Source organism: Betta splendens, chromosome 8, assembly GCF_900634795.4.
Source record: "Betta splendens chromosome 8, fBetSpl5.4, whole genome shotgun sequence".
NCBI lineage: Eukaryota > Metazoa > Chordata > Actinopteri > Anabantiformes > Osphronemidae > Betta > Betta splendens.
This window is the reverse complement of record NC_040888.2, coordinates 10,195,932-10,219,157: the sequence shown is the minus strand read 5'-3', so window position 1 is coordinate 10,219,157 and position 23,226 is coordinate 10,195,932. Positions and strand designations below refer to the sequence as shown.

General features: G+C 52.3%; 1 protein-coding gene and 1 long non-coding RNA gene across 2 annotated transcripts; one reads left to right on the top strand and one right to left on the bottom strand.

The window, feature by feature from the left end:
* Positions 1 to 7,125: 7,125 nt before the first annotated feature.
* On the bottom strand, positions 7,126 to 23,082 carry mrc2 (mannose receptor, C type 2). Its single transcript, XM_029158356.3, has 29 exons — positions 22,038 to 23,082; positions 18,428 to 18,835; positions 17,396 to 17,569; positions 17,143 to 17,307; positions 16,259 to 16,372; positions 15,913 to 16,056; positions 15,645 to 15,836; positions 15,346 to 15,500; positions 15,099 to 15,203; positions 14,442 to 14,557; positions 14,206 to 14,354; positions 13,201 to 13,418; positions 12,956 to 13,098; positions 12,736 to 12,832; positions 12,526 to 12,655; positions 12,382 to 12,414; positions 12,126 to 12,292; positions 11,749 to 11,917; positions 11,530 to 11,672; positions 11,342 to 11,453; positions 11,081 to 11,247; positions 10,901 to 11,009; positions 10,586 to 10,824; positions 10,340 to 10,502; positions 10,098 to 10,247; positions 9,903 to 10,016; positions 9,373 to 9,552; positions 9,269 to 9,292; positions 7,126 to 9,176 (listed from the first exon to the last, which is right to left on the bottom strand). Exons 1-29 carry the CDS (start codon positions 22,162 to 22,164, stop codon positions 8,956 to 8,958), a joined length of 4,428 nt encoding a protein of 1,475 aa, XP_029014189.1. The 5' UTR covers positions 22,165 to 23,082; the 3' UTR covers positions 7,126 to 8,955.
* LOC129604446 (uncharacterized) lies at positions 18,870 to 20,840 on the top strand. Its single transcript, XR_008695303.1, has 2 exons — positions 18,870 to 19,063; positions 19,367 to 20,840. It is a non-coding gene; the product is annotated as an uncharacterized LOC129604446 (long non-coding RNA).
* Positions 23,083 to 23,226: the final 144 nt, after the last annotated feature.

Below are 23,226 nucleotides of genomic sequence, written 5' to 3'. Positions count from 1 at the left end.
GTGGCAACATTCATGTATAGAGCTAAGCATTCACACCAGTATACAACACTCTATTTGCACCGATCACTCAAATATATTCTGTAGATGAGGCACCAATAACACTTAGTCGGGAAATGAGGATGTGAATGAGACTTTTATTCTTGAAAGAGGATCTCTCTGCACATGCATCAATATTATATGTTGATGTGAGAGAGAGGAAGATTGTGGAATGACTGATCAGTTCTATTCATATCCGCCGACATATGTCACAAAAAGGAACTGAGAGGCCTCTCGGCGTCTTGTCTACTGCCTCATATGCAGCACATAAGTAAAACAACGTCTTCACTCAGATGCTAAAATAAAGCCTTTCTCTTCCTTCGTCGGCCTCTGAGCGTTTAAATGCCTCGCGAATCGATCGCGCCTGCATTTTTTGGCAACAAACGAAAACGGCGGAAAGGGATGAAACAGGCCTGGTCCACTTAGGCGCCACGAGAGGCAGGACCACGGAGAAATTACCTTTATTAAGTCTACAACGACCGCATCGATTTCCTGTTGTGTGTCTGCCATAATAATGAGACGGCGGATGTCAGTGCAGCCTCGGCGTAATCAATGCACACTCTGCTTTTTGTGAGCGATGAAAAGAAGAGGCGCCGGCGCTCGCTGTGACATGTGCAAGATTAAAACTGATTTGACCACTTAGTGAAACAAATGAGCTTTTAATGTGGAAAACCCCATCGAGACGTCGCCAGTCGTTGCAAAACTCATCAAAGGCGTCATCTGAAGGCTTTTCGGGATTTTAAAGGACTAATCCGTATTTATCTAACAGATAAATCTCTACATTTCCATACATGTATAACGTCTGGTCGAGGCTTTTATTGTGAAGGATGGAAGTGTCTGTCGTATTCTGAGAGATTTAGGGGAGAAATGGATCATCCTGACACCTAAACTGGGATAACGTGATCACATCTCCGCCTGCTCTGTGCTTCTCTATAATGGAAGCTGGAGAAGCGGCCTCGGACGACCCAGAGACGCAGTTATTGAAAGAGGTGAGACATGAATGCCACGGATCTGAACTCAGAACCGAGCCAGCGCCTCAAAGTCCCTCCACTCAACACCAGCTCACTTCATAATTGCTTTTCCTGGCTGCCGTTTCATCCGTCAGAGAGCGGTGCGATCACACTGAGGCTCACAGATATTTACTGACTCTGGCATGTTACGCTGCCACATGAAGGTAAAAAGGGCCCAAACCCGCTCTAAATACACCGCGCAGAGACTCGAGCCGAACAAAACCATCTGTTTCCTCGTGAAAAGCGCTCACATGTAAAAAGCACAAAGACACAGGAGAGAGAGAGAGAGGCGGGCGGGCGGGCGGGCGAGCGAGGGGCAGACGGAGGAAACGCTGCCACACAATCCCAAACTGCCGACCGTGAGAGTTATTTCTATGTAAATTCGCAGCTCCTCCTTGACATTGTGGCACGCTGCTCCAACAACGGCAGCTACAGGACGGATCTCGAGGCGGAATGTGATCCCGCTGAATGCAAATGATGACGCACTCAGTGGAGACCTCTCACGTGAACTGGGCCTTCACCACTGACAAAACCCAGTCGACGCCCGGAGTCGATGATGAAACCAAGCAGCAGAGTTAAGGCACCAAGCGTCATTAATCAGCACAATATGTTTTAATAGGTGCATTCATGATTTCCCACTCTCCTGCTTCCTGGTCTTGCAGGGTTTTCACACACGCCGACGCTGGGCCTGCAACAGCTGCTTTGTTTGCAGTCAGCAGAGCATTAACAGGAGCCCGGCGAGAACCGGGGGACAGGCTCCACGCAAACATCCACCCACAGAGCGTGAGCGACAGCAGGACCGGAGAGGAAATCACCGTCACGCTGCTGAAAGCAGCCGGGTCTCTGCTCCTCTGGTCCACAGTAATGAGAGAGAGACGTGGACCTGGGATTCGCTACCAACAACACTGATTTATGATATGATATGAAGCAGAGAGGCACCAAACATTTTAAATGCAGGCCAGTGTGGTTCCTCTCGTCAGGTGATCATCAATCTACAAGGAGAGACGTTTTTCAGCAGCTGCCACGTTCCTGCTCAATGACACAAGCCCTGATCTCTGTCTGTTATCTGATCTAAAATATTGCCCAGCTAAATATATCCACAAAGCGTGGGAACCGACGAGCGTGTTGCATTTTCGCCGTCAAAGTCTGTCTGAGATGCGCAAATCCCAACAATTTACCCTCGTTGTCGTCATCGCTAAGTGAAAGAGCGACAGACACCGACTGTCGCCGGCCGCCGATCCACGCGGGAGCAGCGCCGCGTGGCTAATTGTAATGCGGCGAATCAGCCCCCGACGGAGCCGCCGCTCTGCTTCGACCAACACCGGGAAACGGTGACATTTGCAGTGTTTCCACACAGCGCATCACATTTAAACGCAATAAAGCGGCGTTTGGAGCGGAGCTGCACATATTCACGCATACAAGCGGCCTCTGTGACCTATTGCGCCTCTAAAGCCTTTTTATGTGGTGAAAAATCCCGGTGCCCTCCACCTTCATGCGCAGAGAGCGACTTCTCCGGGAGACGATGGACAATGTGTCCACGGGCACTTTCTCTGTTTCTGTCTCAGCTCCTCGCGTCTCTTCTTCGTCTCTCTGCTGAGAGCGGAGTGACGCCGCGTTCACTGCTCCCCGCTGAGCACGTTATGTGTGAGTGCTTGTTGCGCATTTGTTATTGTCACATTGATACACTGTTGTCGTTAGTGCCGCTTACTGTAACTAAACCAGTCCCACCGGGATAACAGCTCCCCATCAACCTGCTGTCACGTCATAACTTCCGACGCATCACAGCCGCTCCTCACAGTCTAAGTCCGCCGCCACCGTCAGGACCCCCCACCGCTCCCCTCCCCTCTCCACTTCACGGCACGGCCCACACCACTCCTGCCGACAGAGAAACTCATTATAGCCAAGGATTAGATCGATCAGTAGGGGGGAGGTGGTGGGTGAGGGTGAGGGTGGGGTGGTGGGGCGGGGGGGTGGATGGGAGCCAAGTGGAGAGGCAGCACGCCTTGGCCAAGCAATTTATACCAACAATGGGGCTCATCTCTGCATATCCTGACCGCTTCATGGAGGAAAACACTTAGTGGCAACACACACACACACACACACACACACACACACACACACACACACACACACACACACACACACACACACACACACACACACACACAACCACAAGGTCTGCGTTTATTTGAAGCAGACTGACTAGGACTGTACTTATTATACACTTATAAATGTAGAGATGTGACATTTCCAAGTCTTGCTCTGCTGCAAGAAGCTCTTTGGTGGAAAAGTAGTTTGTCTGTAACACAAACACACGGACGCGCACGCAGCCCGGAAATGCACAGTACAGGATGTGTTGTGCACAGAGGACGAACGCCGCTGTTAATGGAGCGTGTTCCCCTCCACGTCTCCTGCTCAAGGCTGAGGCTCTTCTCTCGCCTCCACGGGGAAGGCCTCCCGCCATCGCCCTGGAAACCGGCGAGGGTAAACATGGGCTGAATCGGGATGTTGCTCCGCAGCGCGTCTTCACAGTGGCCTCATCTCGCTCCTTCTGCACACTCAGCCTATCTTTATTTCCCAGGGGGGTGATACTGGCTCCGTCCCCCCCTCCCTGAGTCACGAACCCTCAGCTCCTCCAGGTGTGTGTGCTTGGGAGAGCGCAGGCATCTTCATGGACGCCTAATATTGTGGGGGTTAATGGCGGATTACGCATCAAAGCAGTGAGCATGGGAGCAGCCAAGATTTCCATAAATTACCTCCACCTTTTGTCTCTATGTCTTGCTTATTTGTGCCTTTCTATTATTATTTAGGGTAGAAATCCATGCAAATGAGGACGCGTCTAATCCCGTTCCTGCTTGGGGATGATAATGGTGCCTTTTGTTCGTTTACCGTAAGGACTTATCATTAATCAGGTGGAGATGTGGGCACCTTGTGAAATGATCACTCATTTCGTGGCTTTAACTGGAAGAAGAGCGTCTGTTGAGCAACAAGTCCCAGAATTCTTCGAGAAACGGAAATAAGTAGAAGAAAATACAGAAACAGTAAAATAATAATGTTTTTTTTTAATCTGTGGAAGATGAACTCTTATCCATTAATCACCTGTAAACAAAGGGGATTTGAAACGAGCACAAACGGCGCAGCCGCTAATTACAGCTATTAGGGATCCGAATGACGCCGCTTAAAAAATGGCCGACGAGCGCGCGCGCGTCCCGTGGTTTGGAAACGGCGTGCCCATAATCCCCTTCACCACGCGCGTGCTGTGCCTGGCCTGAGAAGGAGCAGCATCCTGCAGGCGAAGGCAGCCTCTCATCTGCACGGAGGAGATAGAGCTGCACCACACCCAGCCCCCCCCCCCCCCCCCCACACACACACACACACACACACACCACCAACCTGCCTCTGCACACCATCCATCTGTCCTGGCCCTCGACTTTAGTCTCTTATGACTGTCCATCTCACACACACACACACACACACACACACACACACACACACACACACTGAGGGGAAGGAGGAGAGAGAAGAAAGACAGGAGTTAAAATGGGTTTGGACAGCAAAGTGAGAGAAAGGCCTTTTTCTTCCTCCTCTCGCTTTGGCTCTGCCGCTCGGCGTGTGTATCTGCCGCTCCAGTCACTTTGAAGTGTGCAGTCTTTGATTTAGACAAAGATTAGGGAATTTGATCCCCACTCTAAAGGAGCTGGCACACGGGGGTTGTTTTACAGCCACGAAAAAATGATCCCGGCTGAAAATCAATGGCCGCTTCCAGATGGGGCCTTGATGGGGACCGGGAACGAGGCTCCGGCTGCGGGTTCGTGGAGGCGCAGGCGGGTTTGTGGCGGGCGACCGACCCGCCGCGGGCATTGATTACTGCAGCTACTAATGCAAACGAGGAGCTTCTGCTCCCCCTGCGGTTCGGAGGAGTTCACCGGCGGCGGCTGCAGGTGGAGAGTCGTCGCACTGCGTGATGACGCACCAGAGTCAATCTCAGCCGAGAGCTCTTAGTGCCGCAGATAACAGGGATTTGGACTCACTGTCACCGCGATGCCGCCACAGAAAAAGACTCCACAGTTTTGTTTTCACTAGAGAAGAGTTCAGTTCGAAGCTAATTCTAAGCTTGAAAATCCTTTAATAACATTTTATACACTTTCATTTAAAGGTTTATCACCAGTTTGTAGAAGAAGCTTCTAAAATGTCTTTAGTAATAGTAATAATAATATACTGAAATAGATGTGGCGGCATGACTTCAGTTATAAAGAGCTGAGTTTTTCAAAGCTTTCTGAACACAGAGACAATGCACAGATTTGTCTCCAGCCATTTGAACCATATTCGTGACGTTTAAAGCGTTTTTTTCTCCGTACTCGCTGTGATAAGTGACACCAGGTGCCAAAGCCTGCGTCTCCGTCCTTTGTTCCACCCTGGAGCACAATCAGCCCCGTATTGTGGGGCGCCAACGGCGACCCAGTGAAGGTGATGTCTGCTGATGAGCTCCGCGGCCCGGCTCGCGGACGTCATTTCGGACACAAAGCCTTCATAGCGATTGATTATGGGAGCCAATAGCGATCGTGAGTGCAGAGCGAGTTTATTATTGAACGGCTCCTTTTGAAAGGAGCTCGTTCCAGCGCCGCAGCGCAGAGGCGAGCGCTTGATCCCGGTCCTTTCAGGGCTCTTTTCTGGGTCCTCGCTCGCCTCTGCTCGCTCGCCGCCAGCCGCCAGCTGCTTCTCTGCTGGCCGGCCTCCAAATGGACGACTCAGGAGAGTGAATGGGTTTTTAATTTCACTTGTTAACGCCGCTTACGCGCTGGGCCCCACCACCCCCCTCCCTCCCTCAACCTGTGGTGCCAACACAGCTGTATGGGGGGAGGGGGGGGGGGGGGGGTGAAACAGCAGTTGGTGATCAACACCAAAGCCGGGTTTGAACGTGGAGCCTTCAAATTAAGAGCACGTTCATTAAGCATGAGCTGAGCTATTTGAAGAGTTCCAGTTTCCTCTCCCTCTTTTGTCGCTTAATTAATCATGAAGGGTTTTACTCGAGTATCTCAGAGGAGGCGAGCGGGAACAAAGCGGCCATATTGTTCTGCTACTCCCACAGCACAGGCCTCCTTGGCTGCTACCTGTCTGTAAAGCCTATCACCAGCGGCAGGTGCGCTTAAGCCGCCTCCGGCAAGATGGCTGCTTCCTCTGCGACGCACGCCGAGAGGAAGAGCAGGGAAACCGTCAACGAGGCCTTTTTTTTTTTTTTTACCAGTCTTCAACATTAGTGACATCTCAGCGAGACACGATTGCATCATGAGATGAGGAAATGAATAATGAAACGCGCCTGATGAGTTGAAACATAAAGGAAGCAGGGAAGCGACTGATGAAACATCAGCACAGAAAAGGCAGCGCAAATACACGGTGCTGATCTCCATCAGCCTTCAGGTGTTGCTAAGGAAACATTCCAAGAAATAGTTGGTGACGGAGGAAAAAGAACTAAAAGATAAAGGTGTCATCATAAAAGCATAAACTATTCCTGATGCACGTACACGAAGGCTAATGCTAAAGCGGAAGTCTGGGCCTCAGAGTGAGATTGTGACATTTAAGCAATAAGCAAATGTTCCTTGAGGGTAGTTTTCAAACGCCACACACACGTTAAAGACCTCAGGCAACGCACAAACAACCGCCGGAGTACACAAGCCCTGGGCGCCGTGAACGGAGCGCCTGCGGCTCGCAGTCGGACGGGGTGTGACACTCATCCTAAGTGTGATGGATTGCCCCCAGCCACTTTGATTTGAATAGCAAGCTCTCCAGAGGCTGGGGAGGTGATGCTGTGAAGGTGCTGGCCACAGGTGTGTGTCGCTTTATCCGAGCGGATGTGGTGAAGCTGGCTGGTCTTTATACAGCGTGAGGCTGGAGGATGCTGCAACCACGGGAAGCTGCGATTCCGACGTGAACCACAGCAGCGGCGCAAGTCTGCCCTCTAGTGGAACGAAGTCCGCATTACAGTTGGACAGTTTCCCACTTCTGCATAAGGAGAAACTGGACTGTTACTGGAACTGTAATCTTCATAGCAATGATCCAAGAATGACTGTGAAAGCAGACGCTTTGAAAACATAGACTTTATTCATTTCATATAAAACTTACATAAAAACTTCAGATTCTTCACAGGGACGAGAGCTGGTCTGCATAACATAACAGTCATGATCTCACTGAACCCTCACACCAGCACAGAGCAGAGCCGACGTGCAGTGAGCCGCCAGCAGGGGCCAGACTAACGCCTGGAACCTCCCCTCCACGCCTGCGTCCTGCTCCTTCTGCTCCTCTTCACGCGCCTCCTTCATCTGCTTTCCCTTTTCTTCCTGACCCTCCAGGTCCTGGAGCCCTCGTTCTCTGATTTGTTCCAGACGTGTCACTGAGCTCGTCTTGCCGACTCAACATTCCACAGCTGGAGACTCCACACACCCGCGCAGCCACACACACACATGCACTCCTGCTTGCTCCGTCTCCTCCGCCCTTCCCCCTATATCTTAGTCCAACTCAGAGCAAAAAAAGGGGCTTTTTTCACAGCAGCTCAGTGAAACACCAAAAGCCTCAGACTGAAATGGCTCCAAAGCATTCCTCCGAGCAGGAGGACAGAAATGCACACAGAAGCAACAGCCAAAGGAGAGGGAAAATATTTAAAGAGGCAACTGAACACGGAAAATTCAGGTCATTTTGCTGCACAAAAGTAAAATCCTGAAAATATGGACAGAACCGAAGGACGTTTCCTCACCTGAAAGAGTGAGCTCAGTTCTCTCTCATATACAAAGGACTCATTCACACAGGGGATGTTTCCCTTCGTGGGCATAAGAGAAATTCAAATGTTGGCGATTAGCCCGTAAAAGTAGAAATGTTTCCAAAGGTCTCTGCCAGTTGTAGTGAAATCAAAACACGCAATGAAAACCTCATGTCTAAAAAGAAAGAAGAAAAAAAACATACAGAAGTGATTCGTGGTCCATAAACATGAGGAATGTGACAAAAATTCAATTTAAGCTGAATACAAAGGAAACAACTGAACGTAAAAATGCTGAATCAGCATCGGGTGACGATGACGCAACCGGAACGCAAACATTATCACGGAGCGGCGAGTGTGCTGTGGATGGGGATAATAGTATGGAGGCAGGAAATCACTTCATGACAACCTCCAATCCTGTCAGCGACGCAGCGCGTGGTGTGGACAGTGGAGCCCATTTAAAGACCAGCTTCCAGCACTACCGTCTACTTATGTGCACAGTTTTAGTGTACAGCCCTCGGACGGTCTGAGGTCACGGGTCGCTGTCACCTTCCACCCCCCCCCCCCCCCCCCCTCCCTCCCCCGCCTCTGCTGCTGCCGACGTGTCAGCTCAGGGGGGGGAGGGGGAGGCGGCCTCCACGCATGCAAACATCAGCAACAGCTGTCTGCAGCTGCACCGATCGGAGGCGCTCAGGTGAATACTGTGACGGCGAAAGGAGCAAACCATACAATGCATTGGGGTCCTGAATGATCGGCCGGTGGAGCTGCCGTGACTCTGCGTTTCTATAAACAGACGTGTGGACCAAGAAAAGTGTGCTTCGGCATCAGTGAGTCATTTAATGAAACTCATTCTGAGTTGCACTTTTGCAGCTACAAATGAGACTAAGGCCCCAATGAATCCAATAAATGATGGATTTGCGCCTTTGTGTGCTACTGGGAAATGGAAAAGGAATCTGATTTGTCTGGAGGGAAATTAGACGGTTGAAGTTGGAAACCTGTGCTGCGCTCCACGCAGCCACCTGGCACTTTAAATCTTTTTGTTTTTTGTTTTTTTGCTTTTAAGAAGAGACGAGAAAAAAAAAAAATTAAAACGCCACGGTGCGTTTCTGGATCAGAACTGGACGTGGACCTCCTCCTGCGGGTTCCGGGGCTCGCGGCTCGCTACTCCGGCTGCTCGTTCAGCTCCATGTCGGACACCAGGATGTTCTTCTCCGTCTGCTCGGCGGCGCTGGAGTTGGTGCGGCTGTACCGGGCCCCCTCGTAGGAGCCCTGGGGCCCGCCGGTCCGCCGGCGGTACAGGTAGATGACGCCGACGATCAGCACCACCAGCACCAGGCCCGTCACCATGACGACGATGAGCGTGGGCAGGTGGTCACCATCCACTGGGAGATGTAGCACCATAACCTGCATTAACCACTGATGCACTGATTTAAAGGGAATCCTGTTCAACCCAGCAGCTCAAACTCCTACTTACTTGTTATAACCGAGTCATCAGCGCCTGTGAAAGGAAGCAAAGAGCTTTACTAAGAACACGCTGTTAGCTTTAGCGACCGCCTGACTCCTCCCGCCCGTGCTCACCGCGCGGCCGCTTGCAGATGACCCCGTGCGTGCGGTTCTTGCAGGAGCCGGGCTTCCACAGGCCGCTGTTGCTCTGGATCCAGAAGCAGGAGTTGGGGGAGAGCGAGGAGAAGCCGGCGTCGTGCGCCTCCCAGTTGATGTACGTCATCCGCGTGTCCTCGCCCCACACCAGGCCGCTGCCTGCAGGACGAGCACCAAGCGGCCTCATTTGCAACGAGAGCTAATTTGTCAAGTCACGTTTCCAACGTGAACCATGAGCTCACCAAGCACATTTCAGGGTATGTAAATTTACATTTTACTGATAATTCCTGGTTTAATCGCTTTTGTTTGATGCTGGAGAAGAGTCCTAATCAGGTTCTGTCTCCGGTTCCTCTGCTTAATTAACTGTTTCATCATATTATACATAATCAATCAGGTAAAACTTCTCCAATTAGCTAAAATGTCCACGAGCACAGATTCACCATAGTTTGACTCAGCGTTTAAACTTTTGAAAGTCCGAAGGTCGGGAAGTTCGGGGGGAGAGAGCGAACCTTTGACGCTGATGCCCAGCCAAGCGCCGTAAGCCTGCTCCGCATAGCTCTGGATGTGCTCCCACACGAACCCATTCTCGGTCTCGTCCAGGATAGAAAGAAGCTCTGCTCCCACTAGAAACGACACAGCGATGGAAGGAGAGCGATGCGCCGCCGAATGCACGCGCGGTGAGGAGGTCAGACGAGCGTCCTTACCTTTCTTGCAGGACTTGTGAGCCTCCTGCTGCAGCTTAAGGCTCTGCAGGTTGAAGGCGTAGCAGTGGTTTCTGAACGGCACCCAGGCCCACTCGCCCAGTGAGTGGGGGCACTGGCCAGGGTAGACCCACTGGTGGACCACAGGCTCATCTGGCAAACAAAACAAGTGTCCGTGCATCAATCATATGTTTTGTGTAAATATATTATTATATCATACTCTGTTGTATGTTGTTAACACTTACCGCTAATTTGACAGATGGCTGCTTTCAGCTGAGCCTCACAGGACGTCATGGTCCAGAGCCCGGCTGTGGTCATGTGACCGCACCCCCCCGGCTGCCGGGGCTCCTCGTCTTTCCAGTTCGTGTACGACGCCTCCTCCTCGCCCAGCCAGGTCACCGCCCGCCCCTGAGCGACAGCAAAAGCCCGTGTTACTTACTCCGGCAGCGACCGGCGGCGTGGTGCTGAACCTCAGGAGAACCGGGCCCTACGCCGGCGCTGTAGAGGCCGATCCAGGCCGGCTGGCGCAGGCCGTTGACCAGCAGCGTGAGGAAGCCCTGCTGGTAGGGGTCCTTCACCCTGGCCAGGGTCCCGTTCAGCGATTCACACAGGTGCAGGGCTCCGGTCCAGTCCAGGGTCTTCTCCACCACGCGGTACGTGGCGCCGCCGAGCACCACGGGCTTGGACAGGGACGCGGGGATCAGCGGGGGTCCTGGAGGGACGCTCGCGTCTGCGGCCGCGACAAAGACAGAATCGTTGCGGTTTCAAGCCTTTCACGCGGCGGCGCTAGGTTCTGGCTGTCGCACCTTGCTGCCTCTGACACGCGAAGCCGTGGCTCTCCATCTCGCACGCCCGCGAGGCCCACATGCCGGTGCTCCTCCGCGGGTTCCCGTGGACCATGAGCGCGCAGTTCCCCTTAGGGGCGAGAGCGAGAGCGTGAGAGGAGAAACCCGACGGGTGGGGAGGCGCGCGGGAGCAGCCAGTACCGGGGACTTGTTGTGGTGCGGCCCGCTGTTGTCCACCGGCTCCCCCGGAGCCCAGTTGGTGTAGCTGAGCAGACTGGACTTGGACCACTGGAAGTGCCCCTTGGAGTCTGACGTCAGAGCCAACCACAGGTCGACGCTCACGTTGGACAGCAGGGTGGTGACAAAGGCTGCAGGGAGCGAAATGAACACATTTGACCTCATATATATTATTTAAACGGACCAGCCTCCAGCAGCTCTCCGGTCGTGTTGTCCTGAGCCCACCTTGCTCCAGATGATTGGACACCACTGCCAGCATGCCTCCATGCCGCTCACATTTCAGCTTGGCTGCAGACCACGTCAGCTTGTTGGACTGATCGCTGAACACCCGGAAACACTGCAGAAAAAGCAGCAGCAGCTTCCATAAATGTGTGCGTTGGAATATTTGCACAGGTCATTCTGTATGTCTGTACCTTGTGCTGGTACGAAGACCAGTCACTGGGACAACCTGACGGGGGGTGGGGGGAGGATGGGGTCGGGGGAATGGTCCCGGTTACATTGACTCTCTTGCAGATGTACGGCAGGTCGGAGCGACACTTGTGATCGACCCAATCCCCTGAGCGACAGGAAAACACGGCCTCAACCTCCGCTTGATTCGGCCTCCCGGGGGCTCAGATTCTGGCTGCGCTCACCTTTACCCGCCGATATGTGGATGCATTTGCCGTCGCGGCTGACCGGGTTCGGGCGCCCGAGAGCCCAGGACACGTAATTGAGCACAGAGTGGTCAGACCAGCGGAAGCGGCCGTCGTTCTCGTAGCTGTGGAGCCCGATCCACCAGCTGTCGCCCTCCACCTTCACCATCTACAGTTACACATTCACTTTATAACAATGCTGAGAAAAGACACTCTGAAGATTATAATCACAGTAAATGTACAGATGACGTGTAGTGACAGTGTGGATTCTTGATGGTTTCGTTCCGTCAAAGGTCGACCGCTGGCCAAGACGGAAGCAATCGATTTGGATAAAATGGCTTCCTGCAAACAAAGCTGTGACGATGAGGGGCGCCTGCCTTGCGTAAAGTGTTGGCTAAGAACGCCTCCTCCTCAGATGAGTGGACGGATGCCAGCGAGGAATGAAGCCAGGTGCAAATCCTCTGGGCCTGCTCCCAAGTGGTGCGGTGGTCAAAGAACTTATACTCGGCCTCCTGGAAGCCGATCCACTCTGGTGAGTTGGTGCCTGACGGACAGATTTGAGACATTATAGGAGATTATGAAATAAACACTTAAGATATAACTTCATGGGGTCAAATTGGAGATCAGACAGACCTTCAGAGGCTTCTGGCTCCTTCTCAGCACTACCTAAAGGCACAGTAAGAGCAGAAGCATTGAGGTGTGAGATTAGAACTCTAGTCCAGTCACACACACAGGAGTCCTTAACCGGGCCTGACACAAAGTGCGGCGCTGTTGTACCTCTGGGGAGTTTGCAGATCAAGTCTAACTCGGAGTCGCAGTGCATGGCCAGCCACGTCATGGTGCCCAGGTCGGCCGCAGCGCACTGGCGAATGTTGTAGTAGTAGCGTCCAAAGTTCTGGTACGTGAGCTGAGACACAAGCGGAGAGTGAACGGGCTGGGCCCATGTGCGAGCAGGTGGAAGCCGCGGGCGTTCCGCTCAGCACTCACAGCCAGGCCGTCGCTCCACTTCCAGCTGCCGTTGTCCATGGGGTTCCTGCGGTTCAGTCCAATCCAGAACCAGTGCTGCTCATGGTCCTCAGACTCCCTGCGGATCGCATCGTTATCCTGCTTATTACTGCCATTATCATCAGCATCACCTTCAGCAGCAGCAGCAGCGTGATGCTCAAGCTCATGTATGGTGCGGGGGAAGGGGGGGGGGGGTGCCTACCCGAAGGCCTCGTGGAGGACTTGCAGAACAAAGTGCTCCTCCTCCGGGCCGCTGATGCTCAGCAGGTTGGCCCCGTGCTTCTGGCAGAACAGGTGAGCCTGCAGCCAGCTCAGCCGCTGGTCCTGCTGCGAGGAATGGAACACCTGCGCGGGCCACAAGTCACAGTCATGCACACGTTACACGTACGGAAAAGGTTCTCAACGGGACGGCGCGGGTGAAGCGCGCGCAGCCTCAGCGACGGGGACCTTGTAGCAGTAGCGCAGGCTGTCGCTGCTCTTCCAGCCGCTGGGACAGGAGCCGGTGAGGCTGGGGGTGGGCTGAGGGGCCGGGGGCTCGGGGCTCAGAGACGTGTCCTGGTTCTGTCGGCAGATGAATTTCGCCTTCGATGACGCACACTCCCTCACCTCCCACAGACCTGTTGCGAAGCCGGTCGCCATGGAGACGCAGCCGCCATTGACTTTGACTGAAATAGACACAGGGTAAATGTAGATGATAGAGAGAGGAATGTGCTCTGTGTTAACAAAGATGCATAGAATTACACGTTTCAAAGACCTTTTGAGCACTGAATAAAAGTACTATTAGTGTTCTGTTAAATCCTTATGTCGTACAAGTGTAGTTACCGAGATTATATTGAGTCTTTCTATCTCAGGTGCATTCTGCTCAGCTGCCGTTTTCTCAAAGCTCTGATTAGGGAACTGATACCCACTGATCAGAATCAATTCATGCTGCTAATCGCTGGTTCTGGATGCAAAACATTTTCTTATTCCTAATCAGGACATTGATACATGAAGCCGAATGCAGTTTGAGGACGCACAGTAGTGGGTTAAAGTTATAAGCAACTGAAAACTGCAGCTAAAGATGAAATAAAAACCCTAATAAAAACCTTCAGGGAAGTGAAAACATATCTGCAACAAGTTTAAAAATAATTAATTGGTAGTGGATGGAGGAAATAACGCAACATCCAACACTTGTAGACACATGTATAAAACACCAGAACTTCATTAGGAAGATAAATAAAGAACAGGCCTGTGTGCTGTGTAGAACCCCGTCAGCTGTACACAAGTAACACAGCTCCACCTGGTATCAATACCTGTGCTCAATAAACCTGGAGCTTTTCCTGTGTAATTCTTTAATTACTTATACAACAGCTCAACCTCAAATATTGTGTCTGTGAACTATTTTCCGCTTCTGTTTTCACAGCTGCTCCGATCCAGTCGATCGCGCCGTCGTTTCAGCGTGTGGCGACCTACTTGGCTGGTCCCGGTTCCAGTTGGTGTAGGACACCTCGTCCCCGCTGAGCCAGTGGAAGGAGCCGGCGCTGCCCTGGTCAGAGAGGCCGATCCAGAAGGAGTCCCCGGAGCGGCCGAACACCAGGCTGTTGGTGAAGGCCTGCTCGAACCTTGAAAATGGCCAGAGAGGCCTTTAAGGGGGCAGCGAGGCTAAAAGGGGCTAATGCTAACGCTAACGCTAATGCTGCTGCGCTCACCGGTTGGTGATGGTAACGAGCGCAGCCCCGTGCTGCTCGCAGGACTTCTTCGCCTCATCAAAGGTGGACACATCCTCTCCGACCCAGTAACAGGCCGGGCTGTGCCACTTCCAGCCCTGAGCGGAGGCACACGGTCAGTTAGTTTCAGAAGCATTGAGGAGGCCTTTCTCCGGCCTCCGGCCCTCCTGCCGGGCCACATGTGTACAGAGGCCGTTTAAAGGTCACAGGAGTGTGTGAATGAGGCAAACCTCAGCCACACTTGGCTTCGAGGCCAAAACCTCAAAGATTCCAGCTGCTGCAGAGGCGGAAGCGCACGCTCTGCTTTCACTCCATGAATCCTACTGTCACAACATCAACATCACTGACATGTAGCAATAATAGAGGCGTTTCCGTGAGCGTGAGGTTTAAAACACACTGCTTGTGTCTTCACACTCAAATCAAATCACTGACAAGCTGAAGAATCCGTCCTGTTAAATATTATGAGTGAAAGTAAAGTAGTTAAATGCAACAGCTGAGAAAAAGCCTGATAGAAAACTCCTTTTCCATACATATTAAAGGACAAAAACTCCATATGAAGTCTAGCATTGACTTCAATTACTGTGTGGATCAAAGTTAAAGCCCAGCAGTGACTGTGAAAGGACAGAAAAGGAGAAATACCTGTTTGCAGTCCTGGTGCTGTGGCTTCCCATCACTCTTTGTTCCTGGCTTCTTGCAGATGGAGGGAAGAGTCATATTACAGGGGCTGTCATCCCATCGGCCCTCCTGCACACGTGAGCGAGAGCACAGCTGTCAGACGGAGACGAGCGGAGGAGCCGGGAGGCGATCGAGGCTCCGGGTCGGCAGTGGGGTGTGTGTGTGTGTGTGTGTGTGTGTGTGGGGGGGGGGGGGGGGGGGGGTCTCTCACCGCTCCCCAAATGGAGACGCAGTCCTCCTGCACGTTGCGGAAGTTGTTGGGTTCGAACGGGTGCCAGAAGGTGAAGATGACGGGCGTGTGGTCGGTCCACTGGAAATCCATCTGCATGTCCGTGTCATGAAGCCCGATCCACAGCTGGCCGTGGTCTGAAAGACAGGAGGTTAGAAACAAACCCCAGTTTGTGGTTTGTTTGGGAACAAATCAGAATCATCCATTCCGGTGGGAATGGATGATTCTGACACAGTGAAGCATCAGTGTTAAACTTGGGCGACTGAGGAATCGCGCTGGACCTTTCCTGACGTTGCGCAGGGTGAACTCCAGCTCCGGCAGCGTGTGGATGCTGACCAGATTGGCCTCCATCTTCTGGCAGACTTTCTGGGCCGTTTCCCAGTCGGCCTTCTCTGACGTCAGCTTGTAGCAGCCCGCCTGGAACGACTGCCAGCCCACGTCGCACTCGTACTTCTGGTCGTCGGCCCACGAATCTGTGGGAGCGAGAGGATGAAGTCGGGCAGAGCCCTCGGCGGCGTCTGACTGCGGTGAGCTCCTCTCGGTGCTGACCTGTGGTGAAAGGGTCCAGGGTGGCGTTGGGCCTCTTCTTGCACACGTACGGCAGGGCCACGGAGCAGTCGCGGTTCTGCCAGCGACCCGACGACTCGGTTCTGATCACGGCGCAGTTCTCCTCGTCCTCGTGGTTCGGTTGGTCTGGGAAGCGGAGCGACAAGAGGCAAAATCATCAGTAATCATCATCATCAGTAAACGCGCCAGTAGACAAAGAGGAAAAACACAGTGACCGGGCTGGAAAAACGAGATGATGGTTGAACTCAGGCCAAAGTAAAAATGAGCATCTTAAGAGATCACAAACGCTTGAGGATTTAACAGCACAGCTCGTGCGTAGGCGACTCACCCTGCTCCCAGTTGAGATATTTAAGCGGCGACGTGTCAGACCACTGCCAGCCGCCGTTGACGTCCAGGTCGTTGAGGCCGATCCACAACGCGGCGTTGTATCCGGTGAGGAAACCTACAACAGCAACAACACCTTCGTCAAATGCTCAACACGACATGAAGAAGAAACATCTGTCACGGCTGTGGAGAGGAAGAAGAAGATCAACCAGGATCAGGTTCAACACTTAGATGCACTTTTAGTTTTCAGAGTGGTCGGAACTGAACAGCACCAAAAATCTTAGGGTTCACAAACAGGAATTAACAAGTTGATCAATAAACTTAAAACAGTAACAATAAGAGAAACACAAGGATACAGGATCAAATCTGCTTGAATGAAATCCTAAAGTCAATAGTTGTTGGTTTCTATTGATTCCTCTCTGAGGTTTCCTTTGTACAGAGAGAACAGCAGCTAAACAACAAGGTGAGTAGTTGTTAGATAATTAACAACCTTTAGTTTTGTTATCGTGCTTCCAATGTGGCAAATAAGTGGTGTCACAAGCAGTCATACAAAATGGAGGCAGCAAACACTAAAAAGTCAAAGGAACAAAATAAACCCAGGACAGAAAAAAACTAAAACACAAACGGGACCTGAATCCACCAAAACCACTCTAAGAGAGCACTGTGCACTCGAACCAGTGGGAAAACACCAGGAAAACCAACTATGGCAACATTGAGTGAGAGCCAGAGACCAGATAAAGCAGTGGACGTGACAACGCTCTGCGAGAGAGCGAGAGAGAGCGAGAGCGAGAGCAAGAGCGAGAGAGAGAGAGAGAGAGAGAGAGAGCAAGAGCGAGAGCGAGAGCGAGAGCAAGAGCGAGAGAGAGAGAGACCCTGCACTGGGCCCACCGTTGATGTACGTCTGCTCGTGCAGCTTGGTGATGCTCAGCAGATCGGCCCCCTGCTGCTGGCAACTGCTCCGCGCCTCGCCCCACGACAGCGTGGCCTGGAAGTTGAACTGGTAGCAGCTGTCCGTCAGCGGGTCCGTGTCCCAGAACGTCTCGCAGCCGGGGCCTGCGAACGAGAGCGGGCGGGCGGTCAAGCTCCGGCTCCGGGGGCCGCGGGGGAACCTGTGCGCGGCGGGAACGGAGGCGTGTCTCACTGTCGACGGGACAGAAGCCCCAGCGCTCGTCCCTGCCGTAGTCGAAGGTGGTGGCGCACCACACGTGGCCGTCCTCCCGCCCCACGCTGGTGCAGCTGTGGAACCACTGGCCGTCGTAGAGGAAGGGCAGGTAGCAGGGGCGGCCGTGGGAGTTGCCCTGGATGGTGTAGATCTCTGGGGACAGAGGAGCGGAGACGCTCAGGCCCGGCGCCGGCAGCACGGCGTTTTCTCAGCCCCCTTGTGTCATCAAACAAAGGGTGATGTTACAGTGCAAACAGAAGGAAGAGGGAGCGAGTCCAAACAAACAGCTTATTAGGGAAAAGCTCAGGGTTCTTTCATCGCGAGCTACAAGTGAAACGACCGGAAAACGTATATGATGTATTTATTGCCTCCTAACAGTACGACTCCAGCACCTGTGACTTTGATAATAAACATTGAGCGGAATCAGGATCCGCTTCAACTTCAGTAAATAGTACAATTGATGAGGATGTAGGTCCAAGTAAAGGCTGTTCAGTTCAGATGATAAAGCAGGTGGGAAAGGACAAAAATAACCAGCACACGCTACATTCCTCTGGTACAGTAATGAGAGAGAGAGAGAGAGAGAGAGAGAGCGAGAGCGAGAGAGAGAGAGAGAGAGAGCTCTGTGATGCTACTTAAAAACATTAGGCCAATGGAAAGTAGGGCAGACGTGCTAAACGGGGGAAGAAAGGCTCCACCGCTGGATGTCTGACTCGCCTGTCCCCCGACTAACGCCGGAGGCAGCCCGCGCAGCAGCGAGCCCACTCCACGGGGGAACCGGCACAGGTCCACAGTGGGGAGATCAGAACGCCAACGCAGCTAATTGACCCGACAGAGAGGCAGCGGCGAGGGCGACTTAGTGCTCGCGGACCGGCGCTGTTGGCAGGAAGCCACTCGTCCGCAGGCGCCGCTTCCCTGAGTCCATTAGATGCGATGCAGCTGTGGCCTCAGCGAGTGAGTCACAGAAGCTGCCCGGCGCTCGATCCACCACACACGGACCGGGCCCGCTCTTACCTCGATACGTTCTGGTGCACAGGTCCTGCAGGCCGCCGTGCAGGGCCCACTTGGACTTGGCCGGCGGCGCCGTGGCGGCGGAGGAGTTGAGGAGCGTGGGCGAGGGCAGGTAGGCGTTGAGGTTGTCCAGCATCTGGCCACAGCTCCAGGTCCAGCGCACCCGGGGGGGCTCGTGGTCGCAGGTGTACGCGCCCAGCGGGGACCCGCCCGCCCCGGAGGTGAAGTTGCCGACGGTCACGCCGAGGCACAGCGACGAGCCCAGGTTGAAGAGGCGGCCCCGGGTCACCCACTTCCAGCGCTGGTTGGGCTGCTCGCAGGACGCGGACAGGACGAGGGAGCGGTCCTGCACCCCCAGGCACCCCCGGGCACCCTCGTGGAAGAAAGCAAAGTCATCGGAGTCGGACGGCGCTGGGGGGGGGGGAGAGGGAGGAAGAGAGAGAGAGGGAGGGAGAGAGAGAGAGAGAGAGAGAGAGAGCAATGGTGTCAGTCGATAGGTGCTGATGAAAACAGGAACCTGTCAGCTGTTAATGTGGCCAGAAACAAGGTCAGGCGCTGAATCGATATCTCCACTAATAGATGCAGCGCTGGGTGAGAACCAGTTACAGACTTCAGTCCAATGAGTCCTCTAATAAGCCGGTAACACTCGTAAACCCTGCACACGCACCAGAGAACACAGCAGAGCAGCAGGAAGCAATTTATGTCATGCAATTAAGTGTGAAACGGCTGCAGGTGTCGGTTTTCCGCCGGTCTGACCCGGAATCACCTTCACTTCTGACGAATCGGACTCGCTCACGTCTGATTTAATATATGAAGCTATAAAAAACTGTTACGGCAGAAGTGGCAAACTTCACACATACAAAGTAGCGGCTGGAATTCTGGGAACAAAACTCAGCAATCTCTGCTAAAAATATGTTCCTCTCTTTTTCTGTTTTCGTAAAGATCAGTCAACAAGAGGCCGGAACCGTTGGTGGTGAATGTGGGAGCGATGACGATGACGAAGAAACGCTTGTCCTGGAACATAAACACAGACCTGGGATTCAGAGCGGCCGCGAGACCCTCGGCATTCCGACCGACTCTCCAGGCTCCGGCGAGAAGCCGGGAATCAGGGAAGGTGGGGAGAACACGCGCCTCCACCACCTTCACAGCTTGAACCCCTCCAAACATCCTGCGCTGCTTTTTATGGACTCGGAGACAATGGGGCCTCGTCAGAACCCCCTGTAATCTGGAGGAGGCGGAGGACACGCCCCTCTCCTCCGCGCTCGGCCTCTGCGGTTCAGTTTCTCAGAAGCGGCGAACGGGGGAGTTCAGCGGGGGGGGGGGTCACACAGATGCTAAAAATGCTAACTGAAATCTAACCAAACCCCTCGAACGCTTTGAGAAGGTTTTAAATAAAAAAGATCTTTCCGTGAAGTTATTGCAGTTACTGCTACTGTCTGTTTTATCCATTAGGTTTAATGTTTAAATGCAAGAGCGACATTGACGGGACACCTTTAAATGTTTTCTGAAAAGGATCTCAAAAATATTTTGCACGCGTGTTTTTCCGCTCAGTCAGACGCGTCCGCGGCCCTTTGTAGTGACTCCCTCCGCTCTGCAATTACAGCCTGGTGTCTGCCACAACAGCCCATCGGAGCTCGGGCCTGATATAATGTGCTTCTCGGAGTAAAAACACGCTGGGATCCTTGAGGCGGCGCAGACACACAACAGGGACACAAGCTCGTAAATCACTCTGATGCCATTTTGCCGTTTTGACGATGGGAGTCAAAGCCGTTTAAATACAGGGACGCAGCTTCACGCGCCTGTGGGAAGCTTTTCACACCAGCCGCATCTCGACACGAACCGGCGGTACACCGTGTGCTCGATCCGCTCCACTGTGAGAGTATAAGCCCAGTATTAAAGTCGTGACAATTCAAAAGAAACCTCCTTTTGAAGCGGCAGACAACCCGAAGCCGAAGTCCCAGACAGCGAGGAGCAAATTCGAATAGAAGCTGGGTGTTTGATGTGAGACAACTCCGGGGCAATCAGGGAGAGTGCAGAATTCCAGATTAACTTTAAGCCAGTGAGCTCTGTGAAAGCTAAGCCACGACGGCTCCCCTGCTGTGATCTCATCCCCCCCTGCGCCCGCCATCCCCCGTTCCTCCAACGCCGAAGGCAGCTCCCGACTGGAGGGAAGCGGCTGAAACGCGCGGCCGGGCGGTCGCCAACAGAGGCTGCTATTCCCAGAACCTCCACCCACGCACCACACGCACGGGCCAGAGCCGCATTCATCATCTACCTTCAGAAACTGGAGTGCATCAAATGCTTCATTTAAAGGAGCCATAGAACTGCACTGCTTGTCATTTTGGGACAAAAGCAGGACTTTAACTGTTTGGTGTGAAGCGATGACAACAAACAAATAAAACAGGAATTTCCGGGCTGCTGTGTTTATTTCTTTGGTGTTATGTGGTGGTCCGGCCTCTGAGTGGACTCGTGAACAGACTTCACCTCAGCAGGGGGGAGGACAGATAGGGGCTACTGGAGGGAAGGGTGTATTTACATTTTACAGCCACGCTCCAAACCAGGGCTAACTGGGAAGTCTGGGAAAGTGGCACACACTGTCGAAACCTCCCACGCCTCCTTCTCTCAGTTCAACTGATCACAGTGCGGCTTTAAGTTAAAGCAGCACAGAGATACAACAGATCAGACTTTACATTTCTGCCAAGTGGAAACTTGGAAGTCAACCTGGCCAACAGGCTGGCGATTCGACAACCCTATTATCGTGCTACAACAAACTGGGATCAGTTTAGCGTCTCGTCCATTTGTTCTGGATGGGACTTCAAACGGATTCGCAACCTCGGGTCAGATGGGAATTGGATGACAGGTCATTTTAAAACAAAGGAGCTTCAGATTTTGTAGCTCGTGTATCAGCTGTTACGGTGGGATCACAGAAAACCCAGTGTTTTAATGGTTTTCTATATGTCAGAGTTAGTGGTCATGTACTGGTCTACGTCGCACTGACAGCAGATTTGTCTTTTTTATATATCACATCTGTGTTTGCAGGACCAAACCAAACAAAAGGCTCATTTACAGGCCCCTCATCATCTCCTGCGTTCATCATCTAACATAATGGTGTAGCTGTCTCAACCTGGGCCCAACGTGTTTTCGCAGACTGTAACAGGATGTAAAGGTCACATCTGGCCACACGGTGCCAAACGTAGCGTCACTCCGCACCGCACTTTTCCATTGGAGCCCAAAACACTAATCCGGAGCGAACACGCAACGAAAAACGGAAGAAAAAAAACCCCCCAAAAACTCCCAATAAACTTTGCGCCTGAATACTTTGAACACGGCGAGAAACTAAGTTCACAGCCCCCCCCAATTTTCTCTTCCTCTGTTTTTCTGCACATCTGGTTCCACTCAGTGCTCGGACTTTTGGTTCGTGGCACACCGAAGGACTAAACCCAGATTAAGCAAAAGGAGCCGAGCAGCTGCTTTCTGGTGCGTTTTCGCACTGGATGTCGGTGTCAACAAACACACACACACACACACACACACACACACTACTACGTCTACGTCTCCCGGCATTCGGCTTCTACGTGGATGAAATGATCTGGAGAAGTAAGAAAAGTCTCACCCGTTGCGCTCCCCTTCAGTTCCAGACTGAAGACCAATAAATATAAAGTGCAATGGTAAAGTACAAGTGGCAGATTTGTCCATATTCCCGTTGGTTTCTTGCTTCGGTGACAGTCGTTGTCTTGCATGCTCACAACTACAACGGACGTAAAATTAAAAACACACACACACACCGAGGGAGAAACGAGGCGCAGCGCGAGCTGCACGAGCGCTTTAGTTCGGGGGCGATGATGCGAAGTTGGTGGCGAGTCTGACCGCTAGAGCTCCGTCCGCCTCCGAGTCAGAGATGAGACTGAAATGAATGGAGCAGCGTCACACAGTGTCACGGTTTGATTCCCAACATCAGATCCGGGACCTTATAAAGGATCAGAACTTAGTACATTAACCCATTTCTGTCATTTCAGAGTCCAGTGATCCAGTAATCACAAGGAGGAAGACCCTCGGTTTCATAAACGTGATCCTTAAAACTTTTTTATTCAGCCGTTTTAGATTTGAAAAAGCAAACGTGAGCACCGACGATGCTGCTTGTTGTACGTCACTGGGTCAAACATTAGCATCATATCCTGTATCTGCTAAATATCCAGTGTAATTGTTGAATAACAGACTCACCTATAACCTGAACATGCTCAGATGAGCCACTATGGCAGACACATTAAATTCCTGGTCTACTAGAATATTTTAGAGCCACAAACTTCATTCACACGAAACCTTGCGCTTTAAAGGAACTTCAGACACATCACATCAGTTACCAGATGTGTGCTACTGGCTTGTTTTTAGTTTTTACACTAAAAACCTACAAGGGTTATTCACAGCACATGCAGTGAATAATGGAAACCAGTTTGGTTTCTATCAATACTGATCTTCACCTGACAAAAGCTGGTTGACTCCAAACACATGGACTGAAGATGCTTTACTAATCTACACAGATGTGTTCATCCATACTCCACATTCTGTAAAAACATTGTGATGTACATGTGTGTCATGTAAAAACCTTTAGAAACCTTTAGTTCATAGTGTGGCCTGAATTGAAGAGGTTTCCTCAATAAAACTTGTATTTGTAAAACCAGCTGCTGAGAAGTCCTGCACCACAACTAAGTAGAGACATAATGTAGGGACATTAACAGTGTCAGCTGTGCTGTAAATAATAACCCTTCACACAAAGCAAGTGATGTAAACCCACTCAGACAGAA

Bases quoted from the DNA above. Each gene is read 5' to 3' on its own strand.
- mrc2 (XM_029158356.3), bottom strand. From the start codon at position 22,164: ATGCAAGACAACGACTGTCACCGAAGCAAGAAACCAACGGGAATATGG. The intron at 11,918-12,125 runs GCAGGCGCCCCT...GTGTAACTGTAG, and splicing joins TAGCCAACACTTTACGCAAG to ATGGTGAAGGTGGAGGGCGA. The intron at 9,177-9,268 runs GTAAGTAGGAGT...TACATCTCCCAG, and splicing joins TGATGACTCGGTTATAACAA to TGGATGGTGACCACCTGCCC.